The sequence below is a fragment of the Aotus nancymaae genome, unplaced genomic scaffold (genome assembly GCF_030222135.1).
Source record: "Aotus nancymaae isolate 86718 unplaced genomic scaffold, 86718_ANA_hifiasm-v0.15.2.pri h1tg000012l, whole genome shotgun sequence".
NCBI classification, from domain to species: Eukaryota; Metazoa; Chordata; class Mammalia; order Primates; family Aotidae; genus Aotus; species Aotus nancymaae.
Window position 1 is genome coordinate 23071543 of NW_026988423.1, and position 16267 is coordinate 23087809.

At 39.1% G+C, this 16267-nt stretch overlaps 1 protein-coding gene across 5 annotated transcripts in view; it reads left to right on the forward strand.

Annotated features, from left to right (window-relative positions):
- The window catches only part of KMT2A (lysine methyltransferase 2A), a 94778-nt gene that overhangs the window by 29205 nt on the left and 49306 nt on the right, over nt 1-16267 (forward strand). For all 5 annotated transcript variants that reach the window (XM_064375467.1, XM_064375468.1, XM_064375464.1 and 2 more), the window contains 5 exons: nt 4628-4697; nt 7315-9971; nt 11878-12055; nt 13236-13470; nt 15737-15801. In XM_064375467.1, coding sequence (XP_064231537.1) covers nt 4628-4697; nt 7315-9971; nt 11878-12055; nt 13236-13470; nt 15737-15801 — 3205 coding nt within the window. The remainder of the gene's footprint in view (nt 1-4627; nt 4698-7314; nt 9972-11877; nt 12056-13235; nt 13471-15736; nt 15802-16267) is intronic.

Genomic DNA, 16267 nt, shown 5'->3' on the forward strand with positions numbered 1-16267 from the left:
AGCAACAGACTGTCCACGTCAGTTTGCAAGGAAAAAAATTCATCTTGTTCATGCCCTAATTGAAGAAGAATGATGACTAACAGCACAAATAATAGCCAACACCATAGACATCTCAACTGGTTCAGCTTGCACAATTCTGACTGAAAAACTAAAGTTGGCTGGGCACGATGGCTCACTCCTGTAATCCCAGCACTTTGGGAGGCTGAGGCAGGTGGATCACAAGGTCTGGAGTTTGAGACCAGCCTGGCCAACATAGTGAAACCCTGTCTCTACTAAAAACACAAAAATTAGCAGGGTGTGGTGGCATGCACCTGTAGTCCCAGCTACTTGGGAGGCTGAGGTGGGAGAATCACTTGAACCCAGGAGGTGGAGGTTGCAGTGACCTGAGATTGCGCCATTGCACTCCAGCCTGGGCGACAGAGCAAGGCTCTGTCTCAAAAAAAGTTGAACAACTATTTACCAAATAGGTACCAAAACCATTGCACCCAAATCAGCTGCAGACAAGTGTAGGGCATTCAATGGAAATTATAAAAAAGTGGGAGCAAGATCCTGAAGCCCGCATTTGAAGAATTGTAGCAGGAGATGAAACATGGCTTTACCAAACAATCTTGAAGACAAAGCACAATCAAAGCAATGGCTACCAGGAGGTAGAAATGGTCTGGTCAATGCAAAAGCAACTGGTTTAAGAGCAAAGGTCATGGCAACAGTTTTGGGGGGGATGCTCAAGGCATTTTGCTTGTTGACTTCCTGGAGGGCCAAAGAATGATAGCATCGGCTAAGTGTTTTGAGAAAGTTAACCAAAGCTTTAGCAGAAAAATGCCCAGGAAAGCTTCACCAGAGAGTCCTGCTCTATCATGACAACGCTCCTGCTCATTCTTCTCATCAAACAAGGGCAATTTTGTGAGAATTTTGATGAGAAATCATTAAGTATGCTGATTTGGCTTCTTTGCCTTTTTTGTTTGTTTCCTAATCTTAAAAATCTATGAAGGAGGCTGAGCATCTATGCTGAGGCAGGAGAATCGCTTGAACCCAGGAGACAGAGGTTGCAGTGAGCTAAGATTATGCCACTGCACTATAGCTGGGTGACAGAGTGAGACTCCATCTCAAAAAAAAAAATCTATGAAGGGCACCCATTTTTCTTCACTTAATAATATGAAAAAGACTGCATTAAAATGTTTCAATTCCCAGGACCACCAGTTCTTTAGGGATAGGCTAAAATGGCTGGTATCATGGCTTACAAAAGTGTCTTTACTTTGGAGATTATGTTGAGAAATAAAATTTATATTTTTAATTTTTATCTTTTAATTCCATTTTTCCATGAACTTTTTGAAGTCCCCTCATATGTATGTTGCCTGTAGCTTTCCAAGTGATTTCACATAAATTATTTTATTTATTCCTTACAATGCCAAATAAAAAAGAAATTGCGGGATAAGTATTGTCTGAGAGAGCCAGACTGAGACCCTAAACCAAGCCTTCTCTGCCACATCCACCACTCTCCTCACTGGCGTCACTTATGAGAAGATTGGATTGGCCCCCTCCACAGTTCTAATATTCTATGATTTTTTTGTTTCTGTTTTTTATAGCATTTGAGGTGATTTGCCATTGCCTATTTTATTTGCTTTTTTAAAAAAATATATTTTAGAGTTACTATTTTTAATGTCTTTTTTTTCTGTCTGAAAGCACATTTTAAAAGTTCACAGTATGGAATTTCATTATTGTGATAAGATTTTATATTAATTGTGCTGTTAGGAGTTTTGGCTTTGTTTTGTTTTGGTTTGGTTTTTTGGTAACATTGTAACCTACAAGTGTAAATCCTGAAAATAATTCCAGAAATTTATTTGGGGTTAAGTTTCACAAGTCTTAGGTTAGTTATATCCTAACTTGTTTTAAGATGAAGAGAGATTTTTTTTTTATTTTTAAATTATTTTTAGATTTTTTTTTTTAGGTTGGGAGGCCAAGGTGGGAGGACCACTTGAGCCCAGAAGTTTGAGACCAGCCTGGGCTGGTCTGTAAAAAATTTTAAAATTAGCCAGGTACTGGTACATGTAGTCACAGCTACCCAGGAGGCTAAGGCCTACATTGGTAGAGCCCAGGAGTTTGAGGCTGCAGTGAGCCATGATCATACCACTGCAGTCCAGCCTGAGTGACAGAATGAGCACTGGCTAATTAAATTTTTTAATAAAGATTCAGTATGTTGGGTCTCAATATGTTTCCCAGGCTGGTCTTGAACTCCTGGCCTCAAGCAGTCCTCCCATCTTGGCCTCTCAAGGCTCTGGGATTATAGGTGTGAGCTATCATGCTGGCCAAGAGAGAATTTTTCTTATTCACAAATAATGTTCACAGTAAGAATTTACTTTAATGTTTTTTTTTGTTTTTTTTTTTTTTTTAAGTAAAAAGAACTGGGCAGGCCCAGTGGCTCACACCTGTAATTCCAGCACTTTTGGAGGCCAAGGTGGGTGGATCACTTGAGGCCAGTAGTTCAAGACCAGCCTGGCCAACATAGCAGAAGCCCCTCTCTACTAAAAATACAAAATTAGCCAGATGTGGTGGCACATGCCTGTAATCTTAGCTACTTGGGAGGCTGAGGCAGGAGAATCTCTTGAACCCGGGAGGCAGAGGTTGCAGTGAGCTGAGGTGGTATCATTGCAGTCCAGCCTGGGAGACACAGCAATACTCTATCTCAAAAAACAACAAAAAAGAACTTACTTTTAAGAATTTAAATTAATGATGAAAGAAGAAACTGTAAAAAGTATTCCAGTAAGCCAGGCATGGTAGTGCATGTCTGTAGTCCCAGCTACTCAGGAGGCTGAGTCAGGAGTATCACTTGAGCCCAGGAATTAAAGACCAACATGAGCAAAATATGTAATTTTTAAGAAAAAAAAAGTAGTATGCGTTCCTTAAATTTAGGTTTCATACATTCTTTGAATTATAATACTTTTTCATGACTGGTTGTGGTGGCACATACCTGTAATCCCAGCACTTTGGGAGGCAGAAGCAGGCAGATCACTTGAGGTCAGGAGTTCGAGACCAACCTGGCCAACGTGGTGAAACCCTGTCTCTACTGAAAATACAAAAACTAACTGGGCATGGTGGCAGGTGCCTGTAGTCTTAGCTCCTCAGGAGGCTGTGGCAAGAGAATGGCTTGAATCCAGGAGGCAGAGGTTGCAGTGAGCTGAGATTGCACCACTGCACTCCAGCCAGGGTGACAGACCAACACTCTGTCTCAAAAAAAAAAAAAAAAAAAAAAAATAGTACTTTTCCCTTTGAAGAGGAGAATTTCAGCCTTTTCTTAAATAGTCCAAATACTTCAATTCTTAGCAATCTCAGAGCAAAAGCCTTTTTAGATGCCAGTAAGACTTGTCTCTCAGTTGCCTAGTATGCAAAGGCCAGGCCTTAAATGTTTTGTTCCTCTGAAGCATTTAAACTTAAGAGATGAACCTGCTAATTTGTCCTAAAAGTTATGTATGTCTTTTAATATAGTCATGGTTGAAAAGTGGCTAAGCCAGTTAGCACCTGACTCTAGTTTTAAATTAACTGAGAAAGTAATCCTTCAGAAAATTCATTGATGTTGTCCTCATACATGTGATCTTACCTCTTGAGAGGAAAATGTCAATGCTTTTCTCATTGGAATTCAGTTTGGGACTTACCACTATAAATTGGAGGTCCCGGAACGTTTGTTCTTCATTCCTTATTTTGTTCTTGTTTTATATGGATTTTGTTTCTGGAATATGAAATTCTATCCCTCTTTGTCTCTGGAAAGAACTCAATCTCTGAATTGTTGAATTTCTATTAATGTTTGTTTAAATAGGCCATCTTTGTTGAGAACTCGTCCAAAATAGGTTAAACAAATCCTCCTTTTTTTTTTTTTTTAGAGCAGGTTAAAAATTAGAGGTAAGCAGAAGATTTTACTTTTTGTCTTTTTCAACAGTAACTGAAAATAGGATATTTCCCTAAGTTTTAGTGAAAGGATTTTATCCTAAATGTGGTCAATTCATGATCCCTTTCACAAATGCTGCTGCCCACCATTAAGTCTCTTATCACAGGCATTTTTAAAATGATGCCATAAAACGCATGTTGAGAATCTCTGGATCTCAGATGTACAGAAATCACATCTAAATGTCAATTCCTGAGTTAAGGAACTGACAATTATGGCACTTTCAGTCTCTATTAATATATAGAAGGCAAGAGATCATTATATTGTTTATGTTATTCCTTATGTGTCTGTAGACTTAAATACTTGTTGAAAAGCATTTGTTTGTTGTATTGGGGCTATATGTTTCTGACATTATACCTATTTGCTTACCTGATTTAAAGTTGTCCTTTAATTGTTTTGGGCTGTATCTATAGTTTGAAATTTAGGACTATCCTCTGTTTACTATACACCCAAGATGACATTTCAATGCATTGTTCAGTTACTACACAGCTCCTATTTGTCTGTAATAAAGCTGTATGGCTGGGTCCATTTATTTCAATATTAGTAATTTTATAGTATCCATTTGAATAATGATAATTAATATATAAAGGCAAATTTTCCAAATTCATTTGTGTCTCCTCTGGGTATTTCTTTGGGATATGTTTGTATTCACATTTTTGATTCTGATTTTAAAATAATTTTCCTTTGTTGTAGGATGAGCAGTTCTTAGGTTTTGGCTCAGATGAAGAAGTCAGAGTGCGAAGTCCCACAAGGTCTCCTTCAGGTACGGCCAATTAAGTGCATGGTGACTTTAAGTTTTGTTTGTTAGGAGATTGTGGCTTCCCCTTGCCTTCTTTTCATGTAAAGGATGCTCTACCATACTAGGAGTAGGAAATGGCTTATGAGCTAGACTTCTTTATAGGACTCTTCTTGATCAGGCCACATTGGGTTTATTGTTTCTCTCTGAGAACTACTTGGGGCATGGGAAGTAGGTTTCCACAGAATTACTGGGAAACCTGGTAGGGAAACTGAAGTTAACCTACTAAGAGCATCCTCAGATTTACACATTTTGTGGTAGTGTATAAGTCTTTGGGAATAATTTGGCCATTATTTTTTACAGATGAAATTTGGTCTACTGTTGTCAGAGAACTAAAAACAAAATATTGGCATTATGTGAAACATTTTTACCTGATTCTTGAATGGCTGTATCAAAATTTAAAAATGGAAAATTAGCAATATTTGTCATTATTCTCACCAAGAAAATATCTAGAATGCCTTCAAATTCTAGACTTACAAGCAGTTTCCTAAGAGAAGACACTCACTGGAAATAACATTTAATGGCTTGCAGAATTCAGTTCTGTATAGGAGAAGGCTATACATCTTTTGATGAAAATGCATTCCCCATCTGTGCTGCCATTCTGACTTCATATCTGGTTTTCTTTGACTTTATGTGGATAGACACTCAAGCTAAATATGATATTGTTAGCTGTTTTTGGTTTTTGACATTGACTTAGCTTGTGATGTGTGCTAGCATTAAGGTCTCACTTAAGAGTCATCATATATTATTATCTAATTCAAACATCCAAGTTGACAGTTTTTCTTTTCTTAAATAGGAGTGGTATTGCCATTCTAGTTGGGGGTGGTGGGGGGCGGTTAGCCAGTAGTGTCCCAGTATCTGTGCTATTCAGACAGTAGCAGTGTTCTTTTTAACATGTGATGAAGTCTTAAAACTTCATATCGGAAAGGAATTTTAGAGATCATCTGGGTTTTGTTTGTTGTTGTTTATAGATGACTCATGTCCATAAAGTACATGAGTAATGATTTATAACCAATTTGAGAGTTCTTTGGATATGTTGTGGATCAGGGAAGTTAGCAGTAGTGCTGGGACTCTTCTCTGTTCTGCTGCTTCTACTCATCTACCAAAACTGTTTTTTAAAAAGTGGGATAGAAGAGGTTTTCAGAGTTGATAAAGCCCTCTGATTGGCCAGGTTCAAGTCTACCACAATGGTAAGGAATCTTTTGATGTATTTCTGGGCAGGAGTTTTATTTTGTTGATTCACAACTCTTTCATGATAGTTTACTCTTAAGTTTTTTTTCTTGACTACCAGTTTACTTTGAATGTTGTCTTGTTTTCTAAGAAACCATCTCGATATACTTCATTATTTGAAAAATGAAACATGGTTTCTCTGCTGTCTCCTAGTTTATTACCTTTGTTGTAATTAGAATATGTTGAGAAAGGAGCTGTGAATCCTTAATCTATTAAAGGAAGTCTCATAAATTAATTGATGAAGAATGCATTTATATTTAGAAAGCTCAACAATAAAACCTTTGTTGACTTCTATTCTGTTAAAAAGTGGTTCCATTGTAAAAATGTTCATCATAATGGCATAAATCTCATTGGGGAATTTTTAGTCTCAGAAGAATGTTATCGAAAGGGAAGAGAAGATTTGATAAAATAGCCAGCTCTTACTACCTTTTAAAATATAGGTTTATACAAGGTGGTTTTTTTTTTTTTTTGATAGCTGCCCATCACTGATACACAAGGTGTTTTAGAAACAGTCTTATTTTCATAAATGGCTTGAAAAGTAGCAAATTGAACTTATTTATAAATTAGAAAATTCCTTTTATTTAGAATAGAACTTTGGCTTATTAAGTTGTCAGTTTGCTGTTGACGTCAGTTAAGTTTAAATCTTTTTGTAACTTGAGACTAACTAGTTCAAGAACCTCTAGGCAGGGGAGTAGATTTAGTGGACACATCATTATGTCACTTCACTGATTAGTTCACATGCCACTGAGTTCAGTGATCTTATTCTGATGTGTCATGAATGAACATTTTTCTGTTCAGTAAAACTTTCTTAGTCTGCTTTAGCAAAACAGATTGAAATATGGGACTCTGAGCTGCCCAGGGAGTTGGTATGTTGATGATTGAAGAGCAGCTTGTTCAAATTTGTTCAAAACCAGAATTCTGAATTGAAAAGATGGGATGACTAACTAGAAGCATATTCTTAAATGTTAATCTTGGTGGCTAGGATATGTCAAGGAAGTTCAGATTTTTTTTTTCTTTACAATTCCTTTGAATTGAAAAAAAACCTTCTTGCTCATCTAAAATTGTAGGAACATCAGTTTTGTAGATTAATTGTTCAATTGAAAACTTTTTATTATTTTTTTGTATCAAAAAAGTAATTAAATATTCTTTCAGGTGGAATGTTATTTGCTGACTTCTTTGAGGCAAATTTTGGGTGAAAAGAAACTAAGCACAGTTAAGATGTTTGATTGATTGACTCATTAGACTCAAGTTGAACTCAGTACAAAATGGCCAGTGCTAAGTTATATTCAGCTTAGTTAAGACCTAAACTACACAGCTAAATGTATGCTCTTCATTGTTTAATTTTTATACACAGTTAAAACTAGTCCTCGAAAACCTCGTGGGAGACCTAGAAGTGGCTCTGACCGAAATTCAGCTATCCTCTCAGATCCATCTGTGTTTTCCCCTCTAAATAAATCAGAGACCAAATCTGGAGATAAGATCAAGAAGAAAGATTCTAAAAGTATAGAAAAGAAGAGAGGAAGACCTCCCACCTTCCCTGGAGTAAAAATCAAAATAACACATGGAAAGGACATTTCAGAGTTACCAAAGGGAAACAAAGAAGATAGCCTGAAAAAAATTAAAAGGACACCTTCTGCTACGTTTCAGCAAGCCACAAAGATTAAAAAATTAAGAGCAGGTAAACTCTCTCCTCTCAAGTCTAAGTTTAAGACAGGGAAGCTTCAAATAGGAAGGAAGGGGGTACAAATTGTACGACGGAGAGGAAGGCCTCCATCAGCAGAAAGGATAAAGACCCCTTCGGGTCTCCTCATTAATTCTGAACTGGAAAAGCCTCAGAAGGTCCGGAAAGACAAGGAAGGAACACCTCCACTCACAAAAGAAGATAAGACAGTTGTCAGACAAAGCCCTCGAAGGATTAAGCCAGTTAGGATTATTCCTTCTTCGAAAAGGACAGATGCAACCATTGCTAAGCAACTCCTGCAGAGGGCAAAAAAGGGGGCTCAAAAGAAAATTGAAAAAGAAGCAGCTCAGCTGCAGGGAAGAAAGGTTAAGACACAGGTAAAAAATATTCGACAGTTCATCATGCCTGTTGTCAGTGCTATCTCCTCGCGGATCATTAAGACCCCTCGGCGGTTTATAGAGGATGAGGATTATGACCCTCCAATTAAAATTGCCCGATTAGAGTCTACACCGAATAGTAGATTCAGTGCCCCATCCTGTGGATCTTCTGAAAAATCAAGTGCAGCTTCTCAGCACTCCTCTCAAATGTCTTCAGACTCCTCCCGATCTAGTAGCCCCAGTGTTGATACCTCCACAGACTCTCAGGCTTCTGAGGAGATTCAGGTACTTCCTGAAGAGCGGAGCGATACCCCTGAAGTTCATACTCCACTGCCCATTTCCCAGTCCCCAGAAAATGAGAGTAATGATAGGAGAAGCAGAAGGTATTCAGTGTCGGAGAGAAGTTTTGGATCTAGAACGACGAAAAAACTATCAACTCTACAAAGTGCCCCCCAGCAGCAGACCTCCTCTTCTCCACCTCCACCTCTGCTGACTCCACCCCCACCACTGCAGCCAGCCTCCAGTATCTCTGACCACACACCTTGGCTTATGCCTCCAACAATCCCCTTAGCATCACCATTTTTGCCTGCTTCCACTGCTCCTATGCAAGGGAAGCGAAAATCTATTTTGCGAGAACCGACATTTAGGTGGACTTCTTTAAAGCATTCTAGGTCAGAGCCACAATACTTTTCCTCAGCAAAGTATGCCAAAGAAGGTCTTATTCGCAAACCAATATTTGATAATTTCCGACCCCCTCCGCTAACTCCCGAGGACGTTGGCTTTGCGTCTGGTTTTTCTGCATCTGGTACCGCTGCTTCAGCCCGATTGTTTTCGCCACTCCATTCTGGAACAAGGTTTGATATGCACAAAAGGAGCCCTCTTCTGAGAGCTCCAAGATTTACTCCAAGTGAGGCTCACTCTAGAATATTTGAGTCTGTAACCTTGCCTAGTAATCGAACTTCTGCTGGAACATCTTCTTCAGGAGTATCCAATAGAAAAAGGAAAAGAAAAGTGTTTAGTCCTATTCGATCTGAACCAAGATCTCCTTCTCACTCCATGAGGACAAGAAGTGGAAGGCTTAGTACTTCTGAGCTGTCACCTCTCACCCCCCCGTCTTCTGTCTCTTCCTCATTAAGCATTTCTGTTAGTCCTCTTGCCACTAGTGCCTTAAACCCAACTTTTACTTTTCCTTCTCATTCCCTGACTCAGTCTGGGGAATCTGCAGAGAAAAATCAGAGACCAAGGAAGCAGACTAGTGCTCCTCCAGCAGAGCCATTTTCATCAAGTAGTCCTACTCCTCTCTTCCCTTGGTTTACCCCAGGCTCTCAGACTGAAAGAGGGAGAAACAAAGACAAGGCCCCTGAGGAGCTGTCCAAAGATCGAGATGCTGACAAGAGCGTGGAGAAGGACAAGAGTAGAGAGAGAGACCGGGAGAGAGAAAAGGAGAATAAGCGGGAGTCAAGGAAAGAGAAAAGGAAAAAGGGATCAGAAATTCAGAGTAGTTCTGCTTTGTATCCTGTGGGTAGGGTTTCCAAAGAGAAGGTTGTTGGTGAAGATGTTGCCACTTCATCTTCTGCCAAAAAAGCAACAGGGCGGAAGAAGTCTTCATCACATGATTCTGGGACTGATATTACTTCTGTGACTCTTGGGGATACAACAGCTGTCAAAACCAAAATACTTATAAAGAAAGGGAGAGGAAATCTGGAAAAAACCAACTTGGACCTCGGCCCAACTGCCCCATCCCTGGAGAAGGAGAAAACCCTCTGCCTTTCCACTCCTTCATCTAGCACTGTTAAACATTCCACTTCCTCCATAGGCTCCATGTTGGCTCAGGCAGACAAGCTTCCAATGACTGACAAGAGGGTTGCCAGCCTCCTAAAAAAGGCCAAAGCTCAGCTCTGCAAGATTGAGAAGAGTAAGAGTCTTAAACAAACTGACCAGCCCAAAGCACAGGTACTCTTTTCTACCTTGCCTATTAAAACCAACAGTTTATTGAGCCCTTTCTTTGGGCAAGTTTTAGGCTAAGTGGTTCAATTACATCCAGTTATGAGAATCAAGAAAAGTATGGTGGAGGCAGTGGTATTTGTAGTAGTCCTTCAAGGACCAAGAGGATTTTGATAGGTAGAAAGTGGCAGGACATAACATTCTAAGTAGAGGGAACAGTGTGGGTGGAAATGGAAAAGAAAGAAACATATTTGAGGAATAATGGATAGCTGGATTGGCACCTGTGGGAAACTGGTGAACTAAGGCTGAATGAACTAAGGTTTGGAACTATACCACAGAGGATGCTGAGTTGTTTGTACCTTAGGGGTTCGCTGTAATTAAACCTGGGACTTAATTTTAAAGCTACATTTTAATAGTCAAATTGTTTTACTATCCCTGATAGAATAGAAAACCAGAGGGGAGCATTCTCTTCCTCTGAGTTGTGAGGTATCAGAGCAATAGAGAATAAATTTTTGTAGACTATAAATGAGAAGTACTGGTCAGGCGCAATGGCTCATGCCTATAATCCCAGCACTTTGGGAGGCCGAGGTGGGCGGATCACTTGAGATCAGGAGTTTGAGACTAGCCTAGCCTGGCTAACATGGGGAAACCCTATCTCTACTAAAAATTAAAAAAATTAGCTGGGCATGGTGATGCATGCCTCTAATCTCAGCTACTCGGGAGATTGAGGCATGAGAATCACTTGAACCCGGGAGGCGGAAGTGGCAGTGAGCTGAGATCATGCCACTGCACTCCAGCCTGGGCAATACAGTAAGACTCTGCCTCAAAATAAATGAATAAATAAACAAACAGATTAGAAGCACTTAGCCTTGAGCCATGGAACAGGAAAGCTATAGAATTCAGTTAGTTAAGATGATGCCAAACAGAGTTTTGCAAAGACCAGCATTTTTTTTTAATTGTTTGTTTGCTTGTTTAACAAAGTGAGCTAGTCACTGGCCTTTTCAGAGAAAAGTTGCTGATCTTCAGGTTCTTTTAAAAAAATTATCATGTAGTAGATGTCTATTTATGCCAGCATATCAAGTTGGATTAAGATGATCATAAACTTAGATTTTTAATGTTATTCAGCCTAGGGCCATTACATTTAGTAATTCTGCGAGTTGAAAATTCTAGCAGGAATATGATGGAACTTACTTTTAACACCATGTTGGATGTTTTTCGTCACAGGAGCAGTGGCTCTGTAAAATCTGAGACATTTCTGTTGGAGCCTTTTACATTTCCATTCATACATTATTTCACCCCTTTGATCAAGGAAATAAATATACGAAATAGTTTTTTGTTAGATAAGCCATACTTATACCGCACTGAACTTTTTGTTAATATAGACTGGCAGCCTGAATTTTGAGGGGAATTTAAAGTAGTGTAATTGGGAATAGAAACTTAGTTGTTTGTTTTTAAGATAGGGTCTCACTCTGTCACCCAGGCTGGAGTGCAGTGGTGCAGTCATAGCTCACTGCAACCTCCAGCTCCTGGGCTCAAGTGATCCTCTTGTCCTATCTCCTGAGTAGCTAGGACAGGACTACAGGTATGTACTACCACACCCAGCTAATTTTTAAATTTTGTGTAGAGATGGGGTCTCTCTCTGTTGCCCATACTTGTCTTGAACTCCTGGCCTCAAATGATCTTCCCACCTCAAGCTGCTTTCTGTTTTTTGATTACAGGCCTTTTTTTATGCTGCCAATTTTAGAATACAGTAGTAGTTGATTTCTATTTTGATATGATTTATCAGCTTGGAATAATTAGAGTTATGTGTTTTGATTCTAAATCATAATGAAATTGATCAAGTATACCTTGGCTTCATTCAATTATAATTTCAACATGTATGGTTGTTACTGTTTTTGGATTGCCTTATATTCAGGGTCAAGAAAGTGACTCATCAGAGACCTCTGTGCGAGGACCCCGGATTAAACATGTCTGCAGAAGAGCGGCTGTTGCCCTTGGCCGAAAACGAGCTGTGTTTCCTGATGACATGCCCACCCTGAGTGCCTTACCATGGGAAGAACGAGAAAAGATTTTGTCTTCCATGGGGAATGATGGTAGGTCAGGAAGGTCAACCTTGGAGTCTGAACAGACTTTTGATTTGTTTGTCGATTATTCTGGGGATGCCCACTAGGCTCTTCGTAGTCTAGGTCCTCTGAAAAACAGATGTCAAGAGAGGATTAAATACATGAGGATTTTATTAGAGGAAATGCCTGAGAAAGAAAACGGAGAGGTAGCCAGGGAAGGCTGGGAGAGCTGTTATACTGTGATGCTCATCTGACCCCCATGAAGGAGAAGGGGAAGGAAGGCTAGGCAGAATCTTCCTAAACTGCTGTGCAGGTAAGAAAGGTTTGGCAAAGCTGTCAAGTCTTTGAGTAAAAGTGAACTGTCAGGGGAATCTTGTGTCTCTCTGGAGCAGGCCAGCTTTAGTATCCCTCCTCCACCAAGTTACTTCCTGGAAGCCCATGGTAAGTGTGGCCTTTGCACCACTGGATTTCAGAGCACAGAAGCTGGAATCCAGGTCAGTTGTGCTTTCTGTAGTTGGAGGTCTGGGAGGTACATTCTCATGGCTGCCATATAGTTCTTAAGTGCAGAGTAGCCACTAGTAATGAATTTAGAGGTTTGGAGACTCCTTAGAAGCATTTGGTTTCTATTCTTGTTTTTGATTAGACTGTTTTGTTTTCAGTATTTGGAATTTTGCTTTCATCAAGATGCAAGTTAGTGGCTTTTTTTTTTCTTGAGATGGAGTCTCACTCTGTTGCCCAAACTGGAGTGCAGTGGCGTGACCTTGGCTCACTACAACCTCTGCCTCCTGGGTTCAAACGATTGTCCTGCCTCAGCCTCCCGAGTAGCTGGGATTACAGGCATGTGCCACCATGCCCGGCTAATTTTTGTATTTTTAGTAGAGACCGGGTTTTGCCATGTTGGCTAGGCTGGTCTCAAACACCTGACCTCAGTAATCCGCCTGCCTCGGCCTCCCAAAGGGTTAGGATTACAGGCGTGAGCCACCATGCCCAGCCAAGTTATTGGCATTTTTAAACATTTAAATAATTATTTAAAATAGATTCTGAGTTTTGTATATAAATATTTTATTTTAATATATTTCATTTTTGGAATACCAATTAAAAGAAGGTTTGAATGCATCTAATGATAGAAAGGGATTTTGAGGATCTCTCCTTCTACTCCCAAGAAGGGATTCAGTAACCCCTCGGAACTAATGCCACATTTCTTTAACAGACAAGTCATCAATTGCTGGCTCAGAAGATGCTGAACCTCTTGCTCCACCCATCAAACCAATTAAACCTGTCACTAGAAACAAGGCGCCCCAGGAACCTCCAGTAAAGAAAGGACGGCGATCGAGGCGGTGTGGGCAGTGTCCTGGCTGCCAGGTGCCTGAGGACTGTGGTATTTGTACTAATTGCTTAGATAAGCCCAAGTTTGGTGGCCGCAATATAAAGAAGCAGTGCTGCAAGTAAGTGGGTGATTCACTCTGAGATATTGACCTCTCATCCATAAAGGTTGCTTCTCTATCCCTGGTTTGTTGCTGAGATACATCAGGAAACTGAATGTAGTTGTAATTGAGTTGCAAGACTTGTTGCAGTTGCATTTTGTGATGTGGGCTGTGCTTAAATAAGAATACTCTGGGACCATGCTGTCATTGATAGAATGTTCTCAACAATGGAAATGTTCTACTGGAATAGTAGACAACAATAATGGAAATGTTTAGTTCAGTATGGCAGCCATTAGCCACATGTGGCTATTGAGCACTCGACATGTGGTTAGTGTGACTGAGGAACTACGTTGTTTATTTCATTTAACTTTAATTAAAGTCAAACAGCCACGTGTAACTAGTGGCTACCATATCAAACTGTAGTTCTGGAGGATTTCTACTTAAAAACTGACAATTTTATTTATTTTTTTCGTTGGGTCAACTGAAATTACTTTTATGACATTCAGGAAACGTTGGAGATATCTTGCATAAATATCTGTATTTTCTGACTCTCTCTTAGAATATTTTCATACATAGGGAATTTTTTTTTTAAGAGACAGAGTCTTACTCTATTGCCAAGGCTACAGTGGAGTGGCATGATCATAGCTCACTGCAACATTGAACTCCTGGGCTCTAGTGATCCCCCTGCCTTGGCCTCCCAAAGTGCTGGGATTACAGACATGAGCCACAGTGCTTGGCCTCATATGAAATTTCTTTTTTTAAGAAGTTTTGCCGGGCGCGGTGGCTCAAGCCTGTAATCCCAGCACTTTGGGAGGCCGAGGCGGGTGGATCACGAGGTCAAGAGATCGAGACCATCCTGGTCAACATGGTGAAACCCCGTCTCTACTAATACAAAAAATTAGCTGGGCAGGGTGGCGCGTGCCTGTAATCCCAGCTACTCAGGAGGCTGAAGCAGGAGAATTGCCTGAACCCAGGAGGCGGAGGTTGCGGTGAGCCGAGATCGCGCCATTGCACTCCAGCCTGGGTAACAAGAGCGAAACTCCGTCTCAAAAAAAAAAAAAAAAAAAAAAAAAAGAAGTTTTAATTTTTGTGGGTACATAGTAGGTGTATATATTTATGGTATACATAAGATGTTTTGATACAGGCATGCAACGCATCATAATCATCCATTCTCTTAAGCATTTATCCTTTGTATTACAAACAATCTAATTATACTCTTTCCGTTATTTTTAAATGCACAATTAAATTATTATTGACTATAATTACACTGTTGGGCTATCAAGTGCTAAGTCTTACTCATTCTTTCTGATTAATTTTTTGTGCCCATTAGCCATCCCCTACTATGGAATTTTTTTAATGTGGATATTTTTATTACTCTACTTTTTCTCCCCTTTTTTACATAGTTTGTGGATGTACTTTCTGCCATCTGGGATACTTTATTTAAAATAGATCAAGATAGTTGCATAAACAGAAATTTTGGTGATTAAGCATCTTGTAAACTACCTAGCACAAATAATTGATATCAACAGATATTTGCTGAATGAGTGAATGACGTGAAAATGATTAATATAAAGCATAGTCTGGAGAAAAGAAATGCTACATTATTTACTTCAGGGGAGATAATTTCTAGAAGACAAGAAGTAGTTCTGTTCTTTGGTTTGGTCTGACCTTAAGCAAGAATCTTGTCTCAGTCCTATTAGTGGAAATAAGTAAAATAATTCACAGGTCACAAAAAGGTATTTGATAGCAAGATAAAGTTGCACTAAATTTAAGGGTTAAAGTGGATTCGGTGCAATTGTAGACTTCAGATTAAATTTGAATTTTATTAAATCTAAATTTAGGGGTGAAGTATATATCAAAGCCATCAGATTTAATTATAGCATTGTGATGGTAGACAAAGGGGTTGTTTGATAAGTTTAGTTCATTTTGTGTTAAGATTACTTTTGAATATTAACCTCATAAGACAGTAGTACTGATCCAACTACAAGAAATACTGACTGATCATTTTGTGTGTGGTGCTAGTCAGTGTTAGATTACAAGAAATTTGAGTCCCATTTCAAAAATAATTTTATATTTGCTCCTTTTAGATCTTAAAGGTAGGTAAAATTGCTGATCCAGGGATTCAAAGGCTCAGATTTAATCTGAGTAATGATCAGTCATTTTGTCAACTATAAAAATCTGAAACTGAATTAAGATTCACTGATTCTTGCAGACAAAATGAACACTTGTTTCAGTTGCTTCTCTTCTAAATGTAATTTATTTCATGGTTTATTCCTTGTTTTCCTAGGATGAGAAAATGTCAGAATCTACAATGGATGCCTTCCAAAGCCTACCTGCAGAAGCAAGCTAAAGGTAGTGTTGTTAACAAGGTCTTCCCACAAATGCTCCCTGCTTAAGTGCTGTGTAATTGTATGCATCCAGCAGAAGAGAATACTTTTTTTTTTTTTAAGTACTGCTTTTTCCCAAGGAGTTGATTGTTGAAGCTGGGTAATGGGTACATGGGAGTTATTGGACTATTTCCTATATTGGGAGGTATGTTTGAAATTTTCCATAATAAATTTTTTAAATTTACATAAAAATTATAGTTCATTCTATTTCCTAGAGGAATAAAAGTGTACCTATTTCACCTGATCAACTTGGGATTAACTTTCTTTAGCCTTTCAATGCTAACTTTTAGCTGTAGGGAACTGAAAATATTATGTCATATTTCTAAACTTCTTCTTTTTAAATGTTTTTTGTTTTAGCTTATTTTTAATTTTTGTGGACACATAGCAGGTGTATTTATTTATTTTTTGAGACAGAGTCTAACTCTGTCTTT